This window comes from Rhinatrema bivittatum, chromosome 4 (genome assembly GCF_901001135.1).
Source record: "Rhinatrema bivittatum chromosome 4, aRhiBiv1.1, whole genome shotgun sequence".
Lineage (NCBI taxonomy): Eukaryota > Metazoa > Chordata > Amphibia > Gymnophiona > Rhinatrematidae > Rhinatrema > Rhinatrema bivittatum.
The window spans coordinates 186,198,069-186,216,138 of record NC_042618.1 but is presented as its reverse complement, the minus strand read 5'-3'; the positions used below and the strand labels follow the sequence as shown (position 1 = coordinate 186,216,138).

At 43.9% G+C, this 18,070-nt stretch overlaps 1 protein-coding gene across 11 annotated transcripts in view; it reads right to left on the bottom strand.

Moving 5' to 3' along the window:
• Positions 1–990: 990 nt before the first annotated feature.
• BPTF (bromodomain PHD finger transcription factor) overlaps positions 991–18,070 on the bottom strand; it is a 278,159-nt gene continuing 261,079 nt past the window's right edge. For 9 of the 11 annotated variants that reach the window (XM_029599352.1, XM_029599355.1, XM_029599358.1 and 6 more), the window contains 4 exons: positions 16,864–17,056; positions 15,191–15,275; positions 12,363–12,549; positions 991–1,823 (listed from right to left, as the gene is read on the bottom strand). In XM_029599352.1, coding sequence (XP_029455212.1) covers positions 1,787–1,823; positions 12,363–12,549; positions 15,191–15,275; positions 16,864–17,056 — 502 coding nt within the window. In that variant the 3' untranslated portion in view covers positions 991–1,786. Of the gene's footprint in view, positions 1,824–12,358; positions 12,550–15,190; positions 15,276–16,863; positions 17,057–18,070 lie in introns of those variants that run through there. The other 2 variants (XM_029599361.1, XM_029599365.1) reach the window with 1 other exon arrangement.

The window sequence follows — 18,070 nt, the reverse complement described above, 5'->3', positions numbered from 1 at the left end:
GGTAGGCACTAATTTCTGAAAGTAAAATGTGCGGCTTGGCTGCACATTTTACTTACTGAATCGCATGGGAATAACTAATAGCGCCTGCATGTTGTAGGCGCTATTAGTTTCGGGGGGGCTGGCCGCGTGTTTTCGACACGCTATCACCCCTTACTGAATAAGGGGTAAAGCTAGCGTGTCGAAAACGCGTGTCCAAACGTGGGTTAACAGTGCGCTCCGCCGGAGCGCACTGTACTGTATTCGGCCCGTTAGCTACACAGAAATGAAGTGCACAAAATACCTTGAAGGCGAGTTCTTTTTATTGGACCAGACTACTGCATCCCTTATAGCCAACCATGAAAAGAGCAGTGCTCTCAAAGGCTGGTCACAAACCTATTACATGAGTTCCAGAAAAGGGGTTCAGCTACAGCTTTCCCTGTCAACCCTTCTTTCTAGGAAAACATGTTGAAAAGTGCTGGCACTCTGGTACATGATTCTGTTCTTGCAGAAACACCACCACCTCCCATGAAAGACCCTTTGTAGAACTCCAAAGATTCTGCAACTAACTTTTACATAAAAGATATCAATTAAAAAAAAAAAAAAGGTTTGTAATCAGAATGGCCATACATTTTTTTGTTATTGTTTCAAAGTGGTAGGCCGTTTGAAAACAAAATAAAAAGCAAACCTCCCAAATAGTCCCATTTAGGCTTAAATCTCATCAGCCCCAGAACATTAGAATAAACCTGTTTTGGAAAAGACCAAATTCCTAACAAAATAAAGATTTTATTGGCACACATTCAAAGGACACCTCTAGGGGGAGAACAGTGATCTCCATTTATTTTGTTTTCATATACATCCATATTTTGAGCCTTAATACAAAAAAAAGAAAAAAATTAGAATCTGACAAATGTTTACAAACAAGATACCTTCAAATAGATTTTACTCCTTTGAGCCTGGTGCAGGGTAAATGACAAATTGTTACTGCTATATTCAAGGCAACAGTCTGTGGAGTCCATGAGCACGCCAGCCCAACCTGTTACACGAGCCTAATTTCTTTTGATTTTTTTTTTTCTAGCAAGACCAAGAAACTCCTGGTTGAGTCCCAGTGTCCTTCTGTCTGTGTGTGTGTGTGTGTGTGTGTGTGTGTGTGTGTATACATAGCAGCTCCTTTCATAGAAAGAAAAGACGAGAGGTCTTCTTGCATTTTTATCTACAGGAATCATGTTAAAATACAGAATGGATTACAGAGAATGGGAAAAGGAGGTCGGGGGATGGCAAAGAGGGGACTTTTTAAGAAAAAAATATTTAGCTGACAAATGAGGGCAGTAATAAAAAAGCGTCTTTGTTGCAACAATAAATAAATACAGTCAGTTTTTTTTTGTTTTTGTTTTTTTTTCTATGTGGATCTCGGACCAGCTTCTTCATTGAAGAACGGATGTGGCTTTTCCATGGAGCTCCAAAGTAACCCCATTGAATCTTATTGTATTTTTTTCCTTGCTTATTTTTTTTTCCTCTTTTTTTTCAACCAAACGCAAGTTGTTTTTTTTTCCTGCTTCTGCCACATTAGTAACAATGATTTCAGAACCAGTGCTGGCAGTTGGTACTTAAATTCTCCTTTGTCCTTTGGACAAAATAAAGTCAAGGGTCTCATTTGACTGCAGTGACCAATAAAAACAAAAATTCAGTTTCCAGGTCAAGTCTCTCTGCCAGGATAACCTGACTATAATGCACCTGGGCGTCAATTTTAAAAACATCTTTCTGATAAGCAGATGGTGCTGCTGTGTGTGTCAGGGCAACGCGGAGAGCTCTAAGAGGCTGCAGACTGCAGCTTGTTGTTATGAGACCTGCAGAATACAGAAAAATGGGAACATTTTAATTATTTAGGGGAAAACAAACAAACAAACAAAAAAATACAAATGCTGCACAAGGACGGCAAAGGAGCAACCAGTTCAGGGACAGAGTTGTAACCTCCATCCACCAAAATACCATTTAAAAAACAAAGCAAAAATACCACCAAGAATTTCTCAATTTTTATTTACAGAAATGCAGGCTGCACCAACATGATATATCAATGAAACGTGTCAAAGTCTGCAACAAATTTTACTGACTGAAGTTTACACTGCACTCTTCAATGGTGGTGAAGAATTCCTAAGATATACAATGTACATGTACACACAGACAGTTTACAAATGGTTTGGGATGTTGTGTGTCATATGTAGCAAGGACAAGCAGCAGTATTGTCAACCACATTTTCCCATGCGAAAGATTTTTCTTAGGCTCTCTCTCCAAGGGCTCAGAGATATATCAGAGCAAATACAACTTGGCTCATTCACATCCATCCTCCCCAGGACAAAGTCTTGCACACACCTGTTTTAGTACAATATGCTCAAGGAGCTATGTCTATGGAATGTCAACAAGACTACTCAAAAAATGTTACATTTATAAAACACCCCCCCCACCCAAAAAACAAACAAACCAACACACACACACAAAAGCCAGTTTAGAGATTTGATCTGTTTGACATATACGTCATGCTAATAATCTGAAAAAAAAGGGAAGAGGGTGACTCAGTTCTGTTTCTAGTTTAATAATAATCTTTTAACTACATCACAACCTGCAAGAAACATGGAGGGTGTAACATTAAGACAGTGGTCGCCAACCCTGTCCTGGGGGCCCCTCTCATGCATATTCATTGTGGATATCCTGAAAACCCGACTGGCTGGTGGGCTCCCAGGACAGGGTTGGGGACCACTGCATTAAGAAGCCTGCCATTTAAAAATGCAGCAATAAAACCAGAATGCAAGTTGGTAAAATCTTCCATCACAAAGATTCTAAAGGTGGCAGCTGGGGAGCACATCCCTCCATTCTACTCTTTCCACCTACACTGAGATGCTGTTGGATCCAGACTAGGATATGCCACACAATCCCTTCTGTATAACAGCCTTCCTCTGCCATTCAAAATGGCTTTGCACGCACAAATGAGAAGTCTGGATTAGAGCAGGGATGGGCACAATTCCAGTTCTCGAAGGCCGCAAACCAGTCTGGTTTTCAGGATATCCCTAATGAATATGCATTAAATTATCTGCATACAACTAAGGCAGAGTGCATGCACATCTCTCTCATTCATATTCATTAAGAATATCCTGAAAACCTGACTCATTTGCAGTCCTCGGACAAGAATTGCCCACCTCTGGATTAGAGGCATTTATGCTCTGGCAGAAAACGTGGGATTAGTATATTGATAACTTAACTTGTTAATCATGAAAGCCATTTTAACACACATTCCTTATTCATAACTGAGTCTTGGAAAGAGAGGCAAATAAGGTGACTTTCTCAAGTCTCACAGAGCTCGGGGAAGAATGTGTTTGTGTGGGGGGGAAGGTATGGGGGTGTGAGGAACTCATGGTTCACAATTTCTGATTCCTAATCTGACATTTTAACCACTAGGATAAATCTGTTCCCCGAAAAGCCAATTTGTCTGCTCAGGCATTACATAGGGACAACTGGTCTATGAAGCTCAAGAAAACATCTTCTCCTGCTCACAGTCAGGCCGATTCAGTAAAGTCTGCGGGAGAGCGGACGAACGCCTGCTCTCCCGGCGCACGCACCGGCCACTCGCTGGTGCGCGCGATTCAGTATTTAAATTAGGTGGTGCGGTAGAAATGGGCAAAAGGAGGCGCTAGGGACACTAGCGCCTCCTTTTGACCTGGAGCGGCGGCTGTCAGCGAGTTTGACAGCCGACGCTCAATTTTGCCGGCGTCGGTTCTCGAGCCCGCTGACAGCCACGGGCTCGGAAACCGGACGCCAGCAAAATTGAGCGTCCGGTTTTCGGCCCAACAGCCACCGGCCCATTTTAAATTTTTTTTTTCTTTAACTTTTTTACTCTTCGGGACCTCCGACTTAATATCCCCATGATAAGTCGGAGGGTGCACAGAAAAGCAGTTTTTACTGCTTTTCTGTGCACTTTCCCGGAGCCGGCAGAAACTAGCGCCTACCCAAAGGTAGGCGCTAATTTCTAAAAAGTAAAATGTGCGGCTTGGCTGCACATTTTACTTACTGTATCGCTCGGGCATACCTAATAGGGCCATCAACATGCATTTGCACGTTGAGGGCGCTATTAGGTGCCGCGGGTTGGACGCGCATTTTCCTTCCCTTACTGAATAAGGGGTAAGGGAAAACACGCGTCCAAGAGCAGCTTAACAGTGCGCTGCGGAGCGCACTGTACTGTATCGGCCTGAGTGTCTGTTATTAACAGAGCTCCTCATACTGCTATGACCAACCCAGAAAGCAGAGTTGCTTACCTGTCACAAGTGTTCTAGGACAGCAGGATGGTAAGTCCTCACACATGGGTGACATCATTAGATGGAGCTTGATATGGAAAACTTATGTCACAGTTTCTAGAAACTTTCACTGGCACACTGAGCATGCCCAACATGCCACTATCCACACATCCATGCAGGGTACCTCTTCAGTCTCGTAACATAGAATTATGAAAAAATAAAACAAACATACATAGGAGAAACCCAACTCCATGGGGTGGCAGGCGGGTTTCATGAGGACTAACATCCCGAACAATAAGAGCCAACAGGCACGTAATCGGGTGCTAACGGGCACAAAAACAATGGTGCTGTTGGTAACAGGGGTAGACAGCTTGAACCTGAACAATGGGCCCTAGGCAGGAAGAGTAGGGTTTTACAGCTGAAAGATTCCGAAGGACAGATTGGCCAAAACTGCTATTCATGTCAGCCATCAGTGTCCAAACAGTAGTGGGCAGTGAACATGTGGAGGAAACTCTACGTTGCAGCCTTGCAGATTTCTCCTATGGGAACCGCTCGCAAGTGGGCTACCGAAGCCACCATGACTCTCGCAGAGTAAGCCTTGACACAGCCTCCAAGCTGAAAGCCCACCTGCGCATAGCAGAAGGAAATATAATCCGCCAGCCAGTTTGACAGAGTCTGCTTGGCAACCCCAACTCCCAATCTGTTCTTATCGAAAGAGATGAAGAGCTGCGTGGACTGCCTGTGGCCTATTGTCCATTTGAGGTAGAAAGCTAAGGCCCTCTTGCAATCCAAACTGTGCAGAGCCTGTTCGCCCATGGTGCATGTGAGGCCTGGCAAAAAAAGGTGGGAAGAACAATTGACTGGCTAAAATGAAAATCAGTTACCACCTTAGGCTGGGACTTAGGATGAGTACACGCAGGACCACCCTATCATGAAATAATTTTGTGTAGGGTGGATACGTCACCAACACTTGAAGCTTGCTAACTCTGCACACCGAAGAGATTGCAACCAAGAAGATGACCTTCCAGGTCAGGTACTTCAGGTCACAGGGGCTCGAAAAGATCTCACATGAGCTGAGCCAACACCATGTTAAAGTCACAGGACACAACAGAAGCCCACAGGGGAGGTTTCAGCTGAAGCAAACCCCGCATAAACCACCCTACCACGGGTTACATGGAGAGGGGCATACTGCCAACACCCTGGTGGTAAGCACTGATAGCACTCAGGTGTACTCTGAATTGGTTTTTAAACCAGCCTCCGAAAGGCGCATCAAGAATTCAAGCAACTTCGGAGTGGAGCAGGCAAACGGATCCAAGCTGTGGCCCTCACACCAGACGGAAACCCTCTTCCACTTCAGGCTTTAAGACTTCCTGGAAGCTACCAGGATCCAAGACACGTCATCAGAAAGGTCAAGGGGCCGCAGAATTAGCCTTTCAACATCCAGGCCGTTAGGGACAATGCCCTGAGATTGGGATGGCGCAGCTTGCCCTGATCTTGAGTGATCTGGTTGGGGGAGGTTCCCAGATCGATCGGTTCTCTGACAGAGAGATCCTGCAGGAGGAAGAACCAGACCTTCACCACATTCTCTGCCCCAGTCAGGTACATGGCCTGCATGAGCATGCCCTGGGACTGAGCCCATGATCGAATCTGTACTGCCTCCTGACACAGGAGGAACGATCCCAGAGCTTCCCTGCTTGTTGATGTACCATATCGCAACCTGATTGTCTTCCTGTGACTGGGGAAGATCTCAATGTGGGCGTAGGCATCTTTTAGATCAAGGGAACAAAACCAATCCCATCTGTGCAGGCGTGGGATCAGGGTGCCCAACGAGACCCTCGAACTCTTCTCTTTGAAAAAATGTGTTCAAGGCTCTCAGGTCCAGAATAGGGCTGAGTCCCCCTGTTCTCTTTGAAACCAAGAAATAACGAGAATAGAACCCCCGCCCCAGCCATTACTAGAGCGGAGAGCGCCATCAAGAGTATTTCCTGATGCAAGGACAGGCCCCAATATGGGCATGGGGGAAGTCTGTGGGGACACCCAGGAGGTTTAACTGAAATCCTTGATGAATGATGGACAGGGCCAGTGGTCCGCAAAAAGCTGCAGTCGGCCTCCAACCAAAGCGCATGGTATCGAGGGTACAGCAATAAGGCTTATGCTCCCCCACAGCCAGTCAAAACCCCGTAGCGGGGGTCTGCTGGGGGGGGGGGGGGGGGGGGCTGGCTGAGGCCTAGGAGTTTGTTGCTACCAACAGCAGCCTCGGGAGCTCACGTATGGAATCCGTGCACAAGGGGCAGGAGGATAATATTTCCTCTGGCGATAGAAGGACCTCCTGGAGCCCTGGCGTGAGGATTTTCTGGTTGAGAATGGTAGGTCAGATGTAGTGGCTGATAGGTGCTGGAGGGTCTCATGGTGATCCTTCAGCTGAGCCAAGGCACCCCTGACCTTATCTCCAAAAAGGTTCTTGTCAGTACAGGGTAGGTCTGCGAGCTTCTCCTGGACCCAGATCTGGCCAGAGGTTAGAGGCTCAGAGCCATGCCATCCTGCGGGCCCCAATGTCCGCTGCTGTCACTCTTTCCGCCGTCTCAAACCCATCATAGGTGGACCGCACCTCGTGTTTACCACATTCTAGGCCCTGTTGGACCACTGCCACAAACGCGTCCTGCTGCTGCTGGGGCAGGCACTCAGAGTTCTTGAACCTGCTTCTACAGGTTCCGGGTGTACTGGGTCATGTACAGTTGGTAGGAAGCAATACATGCAATCAACATGGTACCCTGATATACTATGCTGCCTACAGTATCCAAAGCCCTATGCTCTCGACCCTGGGAAGCAAAAGTGTGGGTGCGGGAATGCTTGGCCTTCTTGGGAGCAGACTCCACCACAACCAATTGAAGTGGGAACTGATGCCTCTCAAACCCCAAGGCCTGCTGTACCAAATAAACTGCATCTGCCTTCCGACTGACTGGAGGAACGGAGATGGGGTGCTCCCAAATCCTAAGGAGTAACTTCTTAAATATAACGTGGACGGGAACGGCCACTACCTCTTTTGGGGCACAGACAAATTGGAGGACTTCCAGCATCTTATGTCAGGCATCCTTCTCTGTCAGGAGTTGAAATGGGATAGCTTCCACCATGGCCCGAACAATGCCCGCTAAAGTTAGGTCCTCTGGTCGGGACCTGAATCTCTCCTATGGAGGAGATGGGTCTGAAGGAAGATCCCCTGAGTTATCTGATGACTCTGAGGTATCATCCCCCCATGGGTCATACGGGGCATCCTCCTCACTAAGGTCTCCTGGGGGCCAACATGGAGGGTCCATGCCCTGGCCTCTCGGTTTGGGCATCAAGGGCACCATGGGCATCAAGGGCACCGACACAGAGACCACCAAGGGATTGGGAATCAGACTGGACAACACCGGAGGCAGTACCAATGGCCCTGATGGTGCCAAGGGCCACAGTGACTCATCTTCCTCGGAGGAACCCACGATAGGAATCGCACCAGAAGGAGAATGCATCGGTGGACGCTGGGATATTGATGGACCCCCAGGCACCAGCAACTACTGCCTAGGCAATATGCCCAGGATGACATTGAGGCACTCCAGCAGCGGCGCCAACAATAAAGGCGCAGGCTCCAATACCGGTGGGAGCACTGGGGGAGCCAGTTGCTCGATGCCCTGCAGGGTTCAGAGCACTGCCAGCTGCACCCTACAGTCTAGCTCCTCCCGGAAATCCAGAGAGGATAGGATGGATTGAGGAGGAGGTGGAGAAGGAGTCACCAGAACTCCCTCGGAGCCTGGACGGAGCTCAGTGCCCAGCACTGGTGGGGAATGCCTGGACTCCCGGGTTCGATAGAGACCAGAGGTCTCCTCTCCGCAGGGTCACTTTGGTGGCTTCATGACGGCCACCAGTACCTATTCGAGTCCGGTGCCATGTGATGTCTGTGACCAGTGACAATGCCTCCGGGATTTCCCACGGTGCTCGACCCAGTGTTTCACTGGTGCCGAAATGGACGGAGACATTTCCGATGTCTTGGAGCGCGACGACCCCGATGATGGCCTCTCTCTTGCACCTTTCTTTTGAGGACATAAGAACATAAGAAATTGCCATGCTGGGTCAGACCAAGGGTCCATCAAGCCCAGTATCCTGTTTCCAACAGAGGCCAAATCAGGCCACAAGAACCTGGCAAGTAACCATATATCATGAAGATCCCATGCTACTGATGCCAGTAATAGCAGAGGCCATTCCCTAAGTCAACTTGATTAATAGCAGTTAATGGACTTCTCCTCCAAGAACTTATCCAAACCTTTTTTAAACCCAGCTACACTAACTGCACTAACCACATCCTTTGGCAACAATTTCCAGAGCTTAATTGTGCGTTGAGTGAAAAAGAATTTTCTCCTATTATTCTTAAATGTGCTACTTGCTAACTGCATGGAGTGCCCCCTAGTCCTTCTGTTATCCGAAAGTGTAAACAACAGATTCACATCTACTCGTTCAAGACCTCTCATGATTTTAAAGACCTCTATCACATCCCCCCTCAGCCGTCTCTTCTCCAAGCTGAACAGCCCTAACCTCTTCAGCCTTTCCTCATAGGGGAGCTGATCCATCCCCTTTATCATTTTGGTTGCCCTTCTCTGTACCTTCTCCATCGCAACTCTATCTTTTTTGAGATGCGGCGACCAGAATTGTACACAGTATTCAAGGTGCGGTCTCACCATGGAGTTATACAGAGGCATTATGACATTTTCCATTTTATTAACCATTCTCTTCCTAATAATTCCTAACATTGTTTGTTTTGACTGCTGCAGCACACTTAGCTGACGATTTCAAAGTATTATCCCACTATGATTCCTAGATCTTCTTCCAGGGTGGTAGCTCCTAATTTGGAACCTACCATCGTGTAACTACAGCAAGAGTTATTTTTCCTTATATGCAACACTTGCACTTGTCCACATTAAATTTTATCTGCCATTTGGATGCCCAATCTTCCAGTCTCGCAAGGTCCTCTTGTAATGTATCACAATCTGCTTGTAATTTAAATACTCTGAAAATCCAAATACACTACATCTACCGGTTCACCTTTATCCACATTTTTATTAACCCCTTCAAAAAAAAATGAAGCAGACTTATTAGACTAGACTTCTCTTGGGTAAATCCATGTTGACTGTGTTCCATTAAACCATGTCTTTCTATATGCTCTATGATTTTGATCTTTAGAATAGTTTCCACTATTTTTCCCGGCACTGAAGTCAGGCTCACTGGTCTATAGTTTCTCAGATCGCCCCTGGAGCCCTTTTTAAATATTGGGGTTACATTGGCCACCCTCCAGTCTTCAGGTCCAATGGATGATTTTAATGACAGGTTACAAATTTTAACTAATAGATCAGAAATTTCATTTTTGAGTTCCTTCAGTATCCTAGGATGCATACCATCCGGTCCAGGTGATTTGCTACTCTTTAGTTTGTCAATCTGGCCTACTACATCTTCCAGGTTCACAGTGATCTGGTTCAGTTCATCTGACTCATCACCCTTGAAAACCATCTTCGGAACTGGTATTTCTCCAATATCCTCAATAATAAACACGGAAGCAAAGAATTCATTTAGTCTTTCTGCAATTGCCTTATCTTCCCCTAACAGCCCCTTTAACCCCTCGGTCATCTAATGGTCCGACTCCCTCACAGGATTCTTGCTTCGGATATATTTTAAAAAGTTTTTATTATGAGTTTTTGCCTCTACGGCCAATTTCATTTCAAATTCTCTCTTCGCCTGCCTTGTGTTTTACACTTAATTTGACAATGCTTATGCTTTTTCCTATTTTCTTCAGATGGATCCTTCTTCCAATATTTGAAGAATTTTTTTTTTTTTTGGCTAAAATAGCCTCTTTCACCTTACCTTTTAACCATGACGGTAATCGTTTTGCTTTCCTTCCACTTTTCTTAATGCGTGGAATACAGCTGGACTGCGCATCTAGGATTGTATTTTTAAACAATGTCCACATCTGTTGAACACTTTTAACCTTTGCAGCTGCACCTTTCAGTTTTTTTCTATTTTCCTCATTTTATCAAAGTTTCCCGTTTGAAAATGTAGTGTTAAGAGCTGTAGATTTATTGTCCCCCTTCCAGTTATTAGTTTAAATTTGATCATGTTATGATCACTATTGCCTCTCTCACCAAATCCTGTGTTCCACTAAGAACTAAATCTAAAATAGCTCCCTCTCTTGTTGGTTCCTGAAGCAGTTGTTTATTACATCCAGAAACGTTATGTCTCTAGCAAGTCCTGATGTTACATTTACCCAGTCAATATTGGGGTAATTGAAATCTCCCATTATTACTGCACTGCTAAACTGGTTAGCTTCCCTGATTTCTCTTAGCATTTCATCATCTGTCTGACCATTTTGTCCAGGTGGACGGTAATATACTCCTATCACTATACTCTTATCCAACACACATGGGATTTCTACCCATATAGATTCTACTGAGCATTTACTCTCTTGTACGACCTTTATCCTGTTGGACTCTATACCCTCCCGGACAAAAAGTGCCATGCCCCCAAGTTGATCCTCCCTATCATTGCGATATAATTTGTACCCTGATATAGCACTGTCCCATTGGTTATCCCCCTTCCACCAGGTCTCTGTGATGCCAATTATGTCAATCTCATCATTTACTGCTATATACTCTAATTCTCCCATTTTACTTTTTAGACTTCTGGCATTGGCATACAGACATTTCAAAGTATGTTTTTTGTTTGTTTTAACAACCTGCTTTTCAGTTGATAGGGATAATTTGGAAATCTTTAGCTCAGGTGATTTTTTACATATAGGACATGGACCCCAGAGGGGGAGTTGACAGCGATGGCGCCATGTCCATAGGCTCCCCATGGCCTCTTGGCGTCAACATCCCCGATGTCAGAGTCAATGGATCGGACTTCCTACAACCAAAATGTTTCTCCATCTTATCTAACCAGGCACAATGAATCTTGGGGGTCATTTGATCACAAAAACACCACCCCTGGATATCATGCGCTGCCCCCAAGCAGAGGATACAAACTTCTTATGGATCTGCCAGAGACATGGCCATGGGCATCGACGAAAACCTGACAGTGCCACTCAAAAAAGACCTGGCGAGTGGTCGATGACCCTCAGTCACCGATAGAATGACACCACTGGGAATCGACCACACAGAAGGGAAAACCTACCGCACCTCCCTATAGGAGAACCGAAGGAAGAAGGACCCGGCGTAGAAAAGTCTGTGACCGACCGAAAAAACTGAAGAAAAGAGCAGAGCTCCACAACTGCGAGGCAAATGCTCTGTGGAAAAAGACTGAAGAGGGACCCAGCGTGGACGCATGGATAGTGGCATGCTGGGTATGCTCAGTGTGCCAGTTAAAGTTTCTAGAAACTCTGACATAAGTTTTCAATGCCAGGCTCCATCTGATGATGTCACCCATGTGTTAAGACTACCATCCTGCTTGTCCTAGGAGAAATCATTTTCTCTTTGGGGAAAAACTGGTGGACTGGACTCTGAGCAAATACAATCTGGACCTCATGAAGTAGGCACAGCAATGTAATGGACTTGTCTTATTTTAATCAAATGACTCATCACAGAGAGACACAATGTGCATTTTTTATACATTTTAGATTGGTCCCAAGAAAATTGTATACTCCCAATGCTATGATTCCATGGCCTGGTCAAACAAAATGTTTTTCTGCACAGATATTATTGTACATTATAAATCAGTGACCCCCCCCGGAACTTCTTCACATCTCGGATGAATTCAGACTATTCAACATTTGCAAAAAAAAAAAAAAAAAAAGAAATAAGGAAAATTTAACTGCAGTAACTGTTCTCTGCTGATCAAACTCAGCTGCTACTACAGCAAAGATTTCAGAATACTGGACAATATAAAAATACATTAGACACCATGTTTGGCTAGTTCACAGTTCTGAGTTTCGTTTTTTTGCTGATACAATTTATAAAAAAAAAATAAAAAAAAATCCCAGGATATGCAGGACATCTGCCTCAGTGTCTGCAATAATTCCACCTCTGCTGAAGAGAAACAAAGGCGGGGTGGGGTGGGGGTGGGTGTGTGTTTCTTTTGTGAACTTACCTGCTTGCCTTGAATGCTTTTAGTTTCTGTACAAAGAATGACTCAAGAACCTCTGCACACTGGTAAAAAGGAGAGTCGCTGGGGTTGAAGTAACGACAATTATCAAAAATTTTGGTCATGTCTGCCACAAATTCTGTTAGCTTCTTATAGTAACGCTTCTGTACTCTTTCCTCCATGGTGGCAAGGTCTTAAAAACAGAATTTTATACACAACACTTCAGTTCCAAGTCACTGAAGACTGAATTCCATGACATGTCACTTGGGAAACAGTTTAAAAAAATATATAGATTTATTTCTTTATTAAAGTCAACAAAAAAAAAAATCAGAAGGCCATCTAACTTACTGTTAGGCTATGGTACCAAACCATACTGTAATGAACATGCTTAAGATTTTGTAATTCAAAATAGACTGTCCGATGGGCTTGCTTGCTCTGCAGGCAAAGGATCTGACATACAGAACCTGTTCTTATAACTGAATGTAGGAAACACACATAAGCAGGGGGAAAAAAATGAATAACTGCTCCCTCACTGTTCTAATTTCACTTACAGTTCTTATCGCTCGCAGTGAAGCATTTGTGCTTAAGATCTCTCATACACATTCCTAATGCCTGAAACTCAGCACTCTGCTTCTCTCACCTACCGAGCACCACCTTTAGTATGAGCTAAACAAAGGGGCTCAACTGATGCCTTAACTGAGAATTCTAACCTAGGATGGCAAACTTTGCAGTATGGATTGATAGGGACAAAAATAGTTGGTGCTGAAGCAGGTTTTTACTGTTTTACAGTTTTAGAACAAAAACTGTGATAACACGTGTCCTAGCCCTTTTAACTAGTCAAACACACAAGAATTCACTTCTGCTCCAAAAGCAAATCCTTTTGGCACTGTGTTTACTCTGTAATCCCAGTATGGGAGATAAATGTTGAGAAGATGAAAGGGGAAGGGGCTTGGATATGGACCACTGATCTGTAACAAATAGGTCTCCGTCTGGTTAAAGCCAAGTGAGAAAAGAGTTCAACCTGGAACGCTTAATGACCTGTAAAATATGACACATATCACATGATCTTCTAAGGAATTTATTGTAGCATGCTGTGAACAGACAGTTGCTTCTAATCTGCTTTTCATCAGGGAATTATATTGTCTCCTATTTAGCATATTCTACCTTCTACTGTCAATTATTTTACAGACATAGCAAAGAGAACTAATCTCTTTTCAGTTTGAAGCCTGTTTGGAAAGTTCAAACAGGCTTCTAAAATTAACCAAATCTTGTCACCCAGCTGAGCAGTTTTTACAGCTTGAGCACCTCAAAGCTGCGTACAGATGTTACACCTTTTTCATCTTTACAGCTGGAGTTTTAAGTCCATTTTAGTCTATGTTTTCAACACCATGAGCAGGGTTTGTCAAAGTCTTAAAAGGCCTGTGATTAGCTCCCAAATCTAAAATTAAGGAATCCTAAATTAGAGAATTACATGAAAGAAGATGAATTAAGATTTATGCCTAAGAGATGCTCTTATGAATGTTAAGAGTTCAGGAAGGTACCAGCCATGATAAGTCTGTGCAAACACAAGAAACACAAACATCTTAAGACAAATTTGGAAGCATTTGTGGTCTTTGAGAAAATTATTGTGGTTGATTTATTAGTCCACTAGAATATGTAGCAATAAGGATCAACAAACAAGCTGTAGGTGAGACCTTTCTATTGGGCTAACATTACATATGACTAGCTTTTCAGAGCTCTGCTTCCTATCAGGTCTGTGTTGCAATAATTCTCAAAATCTCTTATTAACTTAGTCCAATAAAAAGGACTTACCTACAACTTGTTTGTTGACCCCTATTTCTATATAGACATCACCAACCAGTTTATAGGTCAGCTTACCTAAACATGCGAAGATCATTATTTTAAGCTTAAATTGTAATGCTCTCCAAATGATTTGACTATCACAGTGACGCACCACAGAAAAGGGTATAAATGCTCTTTTGGATTTCTCCCAGACATCATCCTATACCTCTTATTCAGTAAGATGTGCAGTCAGGAATTCCAGAGGGTGAGTGCGATTACATTTAGCTTACTTAATTTGTAGATGTGTACGAAATACAAAGTTGCTCATACACATTTCTTTACTTATTTTCTTATGCACCTGCAATTGGTATTTGAAATAAGAATGAATCCTAGATCTCTGCTTTAACATTTGACTATTCCCAAAGACACTGAAAAACACTTTGTCCAACATAAGCTTGCGCTAATTGTAAAAATATGGTCAGGTAGCAAGGGCTATAGCTTCAATTCTGAAGCAATTTCCAGTAAATGAGGCTCTGAAACTGCTTGAAAACAAAGGAATGTTCTATATTGAAAACACGTTATAAAAAGAACCATTTAAGTGTGTTTGCTCACATTATCGTAAAATTATACTAGTGCTGGCTGTGCAAAGATGTTAAGTAAAATATAAATCTAGGAAATTGCATGATTGCTTTAACTTCTCTTTTGTTCATATGGAAAACAGACTTCTGAAGTGGGGTTCTTCACAATTTTTCCTATAACCTATGGCACAGATTATATCGGAGAAAGCTAATTTGGGAAAGGATTTCTGTTTAATGAATGCTTGTGTTAATTAGCTTTCTTTTGAATGCATACAGTTTCCAGACATATTTCTTCACTGAAAATCTTTTCAAGCTATCAGAAAGATAGTTCTGGTCGAATCCCAAGCTCAACGGCCCACAGCATGACCGTGGAAGAAGGCCCTAGCTCTGCACTGAAAACATGAACAGAGACCTAGCAAATGTTTCATTCTGCAGTCGCATCTCACATTTCCCAAAGAGAGCAGACATGCTTACCCATGGGTTCTTTAATAACACCATAATAACCTGGTGCATCGACTGGATCTACCGCTTCTAAGAACGGCCACGCCATTTTGTGAGCCTAGTGTGAAAAACAGAAAATTCATTTCAGAAGAAAAGGACTCAAGATAAACGCACAGAGCAGTGGCAGTGGAGCTTAGCTGCCCGCTTCCTCAGGCAACCCAAGTACAGATGTACCGGTGGTGGACGGACACAAATGGATTGTCAGCCTGGTGCTAGAAGATGATCCCGGAGGGGTAAGGGCCGGGAACTGCAGAGATATTTTGGCAGGTCTCCGTGAGGCAGTCTGTAGTGGCTCACACTTGGCACAGAAATTTAAGGGACAAACCAATATACTAGTTCAAAGAATGCAAAACAAAATGACCAGCAAGAGCTTGCTTTATAAACAGTTTTTACCTATTTTTGTGTCTTGTTGTGGGAAAACTACTTCAATAAAATCAGGCTTTTTACTGAATTGTGCCTGGTACTACCAACTGTAGCCTGAACTCTAGAATCAAGAAAGATTTCCACAGCCTAAAAGCCTAATTCACCTAAAGGGAGGGTAGGTCAGATGATTAGGTTTCCCATAACACACACAGATGTTTGTAAATTTGGGTAAGTCCACCAGGATAAGAAAAATATTTTAACCATAAAAAAACCCAACACACTGAATATCTTAAGTGATTCCCGTAAACAGCGTTGTGTATGTCTTGTAGCACTTTGGAAATGCTCCATCACAGCAGCAGATTGTGCACCGCTTTCTCTGATGCACTTGGTCCTTTAAACCAGAAAGCTGAGAATCAGCCACAGTCAAACGCATGCTCTCAGCCTAGGTTTTGGGGGTAAATTTTGTAACATCGTGCACAAGGAATGGAGGAGCCGCCTAGTGGTTAGAGCAGGGGGCTATGAACCATGGCTGAAATCCCACTGCTGCTCCTCGTGACCTTGGGCAAGTCACTTTACCCTCTGTTGTTTCAGGGACAAACTTAGTTTGTCAGCCCTCGGTGGACAGGGAAATACCTACAGTACCTGAATGTAATCAACCTGTCAAGTTAGCTGGTAGAAAGGCGCATAACTTATATCAATTTCAAAGCAGACTTAACGCATTATATCCACTTTGGAAACTATCCCGGCAAGACCACGCGCATGTGATGACACCCGTTATTTGGCACGCATAGGTAATGTAGGTTGGCCAAGAGAAATGTAGGCAAGTGCTTTAGAAAAATCGGGAAGTGTGTACACAAGTCCCAACACTGCCCAGACTGCCCCCTATGGAATGCCTCTCCCCATGCACGTCAAAGGACATCCATTTAAAAATGTACCCTCTTTAATGTCTAACACCGGACTTTTTCCTGGTAGTTTGCAAAGACTGAAGCTGCCCCATGCCTTACAGATACTTTTAACTCTTTTGCTTCCCCCTCCCATTTGCTCTTGAGCAGACAGTAACTTGGATTTCATCCAATTGTTGCTCCATTGCTGCAGATGGTCCTCCTGCAGATGGTCCTCCTGCCGCTGCCCCTTCTTGGAAAACTGAAGGGATCACTCCTGTAACAGCCTTTCCCCTCCAGGAGCCCGACGGGTAGCACTATGAGCTCTCTTTACATCACGTTGCTTCCCTTGGTGTCGGGATCATAGAGCCTTCAGATTTGTAATACGCACGTTGTCCTCACCTGTAATGAACGGAGTACTCGCTTTAGTCCCTCATAGTCTTTGTCAGTCAGTGGACTGAGTACTGTCATTGCATCCTCTGTAGATTGGCATTGAGGACATACATACTCATCAATGAGATCTGCCTCACTTTGCAAAATGCCAACACAGCGCCCATGATACCAGTTCTGACATCGGTCACAGCCAATGTAAAATCTGTAAGTCCAAAAACCAAATATTAGTTCCAACCAGAGGGAGCAAAACAGCTGACAGCACACCAAGCACTCCATAATGATCAGCTGCACAAGAAGACTGAGCTTATGCTGTGTGGTTAAACAAGGGTGAGGAGACTTGAGCGGGGGGGAGGGGGGGCAGCTGGGGCTGAGATCCAAAATTATTTGGCTGTAATTTCTGGGTGCTCATCTATGCTTGAAATGTCAACTTGAACATCTGTTCGCTGCTGGTTCAAAACAGATGCCTGGGTTTCTGCTCCCACTGCACTTAGCTAGGCTAGATTAGAAGGATGACATCCAGTGCACTCATGGCCCCTTTAAGGCTAAGAAAAGGAGAAAAATAACCAAGGAGGCAGCACAAGGAAAAAAAAGGTGCTTTTGTTTAATAAGCAGCAGTTAAAAAGGGGGGTTATTCATTTCAGAAACACTTATTGAACAAAAGCAGCCTTACACTCAATCACTTTGCTCGGCTCCTGTAATCTTAGATGGGTGCCATACTGTGTACACCTAGCAGTACTACAGAAAGGGCGAGCAGTAATAGTTGAGGGGCTCCTGAGCACACTGGATACAGTCCTTGGAGCAGGCTGAATGCAGAGATAAATGGACATTAGGCACCTGTTTGTCATCAGTGAAAAACAGAGGTAACATTATCTTCCATGAATGAAATTTTATTTTATTATTCAAAAGTTAATTACAAAGCAAAGCTTGATAAATCAAAGAGTCACCCAGTTTGGACCCAAATCGTCTGCAAAGGAGTCCTCTTCTTTAGCAAATACAATACTGTGTAACACAGTAAAATTCAAACTTTTAGAATGACTTTAATGCTACAATAAATGACCTTTATTTTCTGAGAAATGCATCAATTGTCAAGTTCCTCCAATTGGTATTTTTTTTTTTTTTTGCAGCTGAATGTGGTTGGAATGTATCAAATACTGCACAAGCTCATAATCTGCTTTACAAGGGAGTCTCTTAGCGCAAAGCCAAAATCATGCTCAAG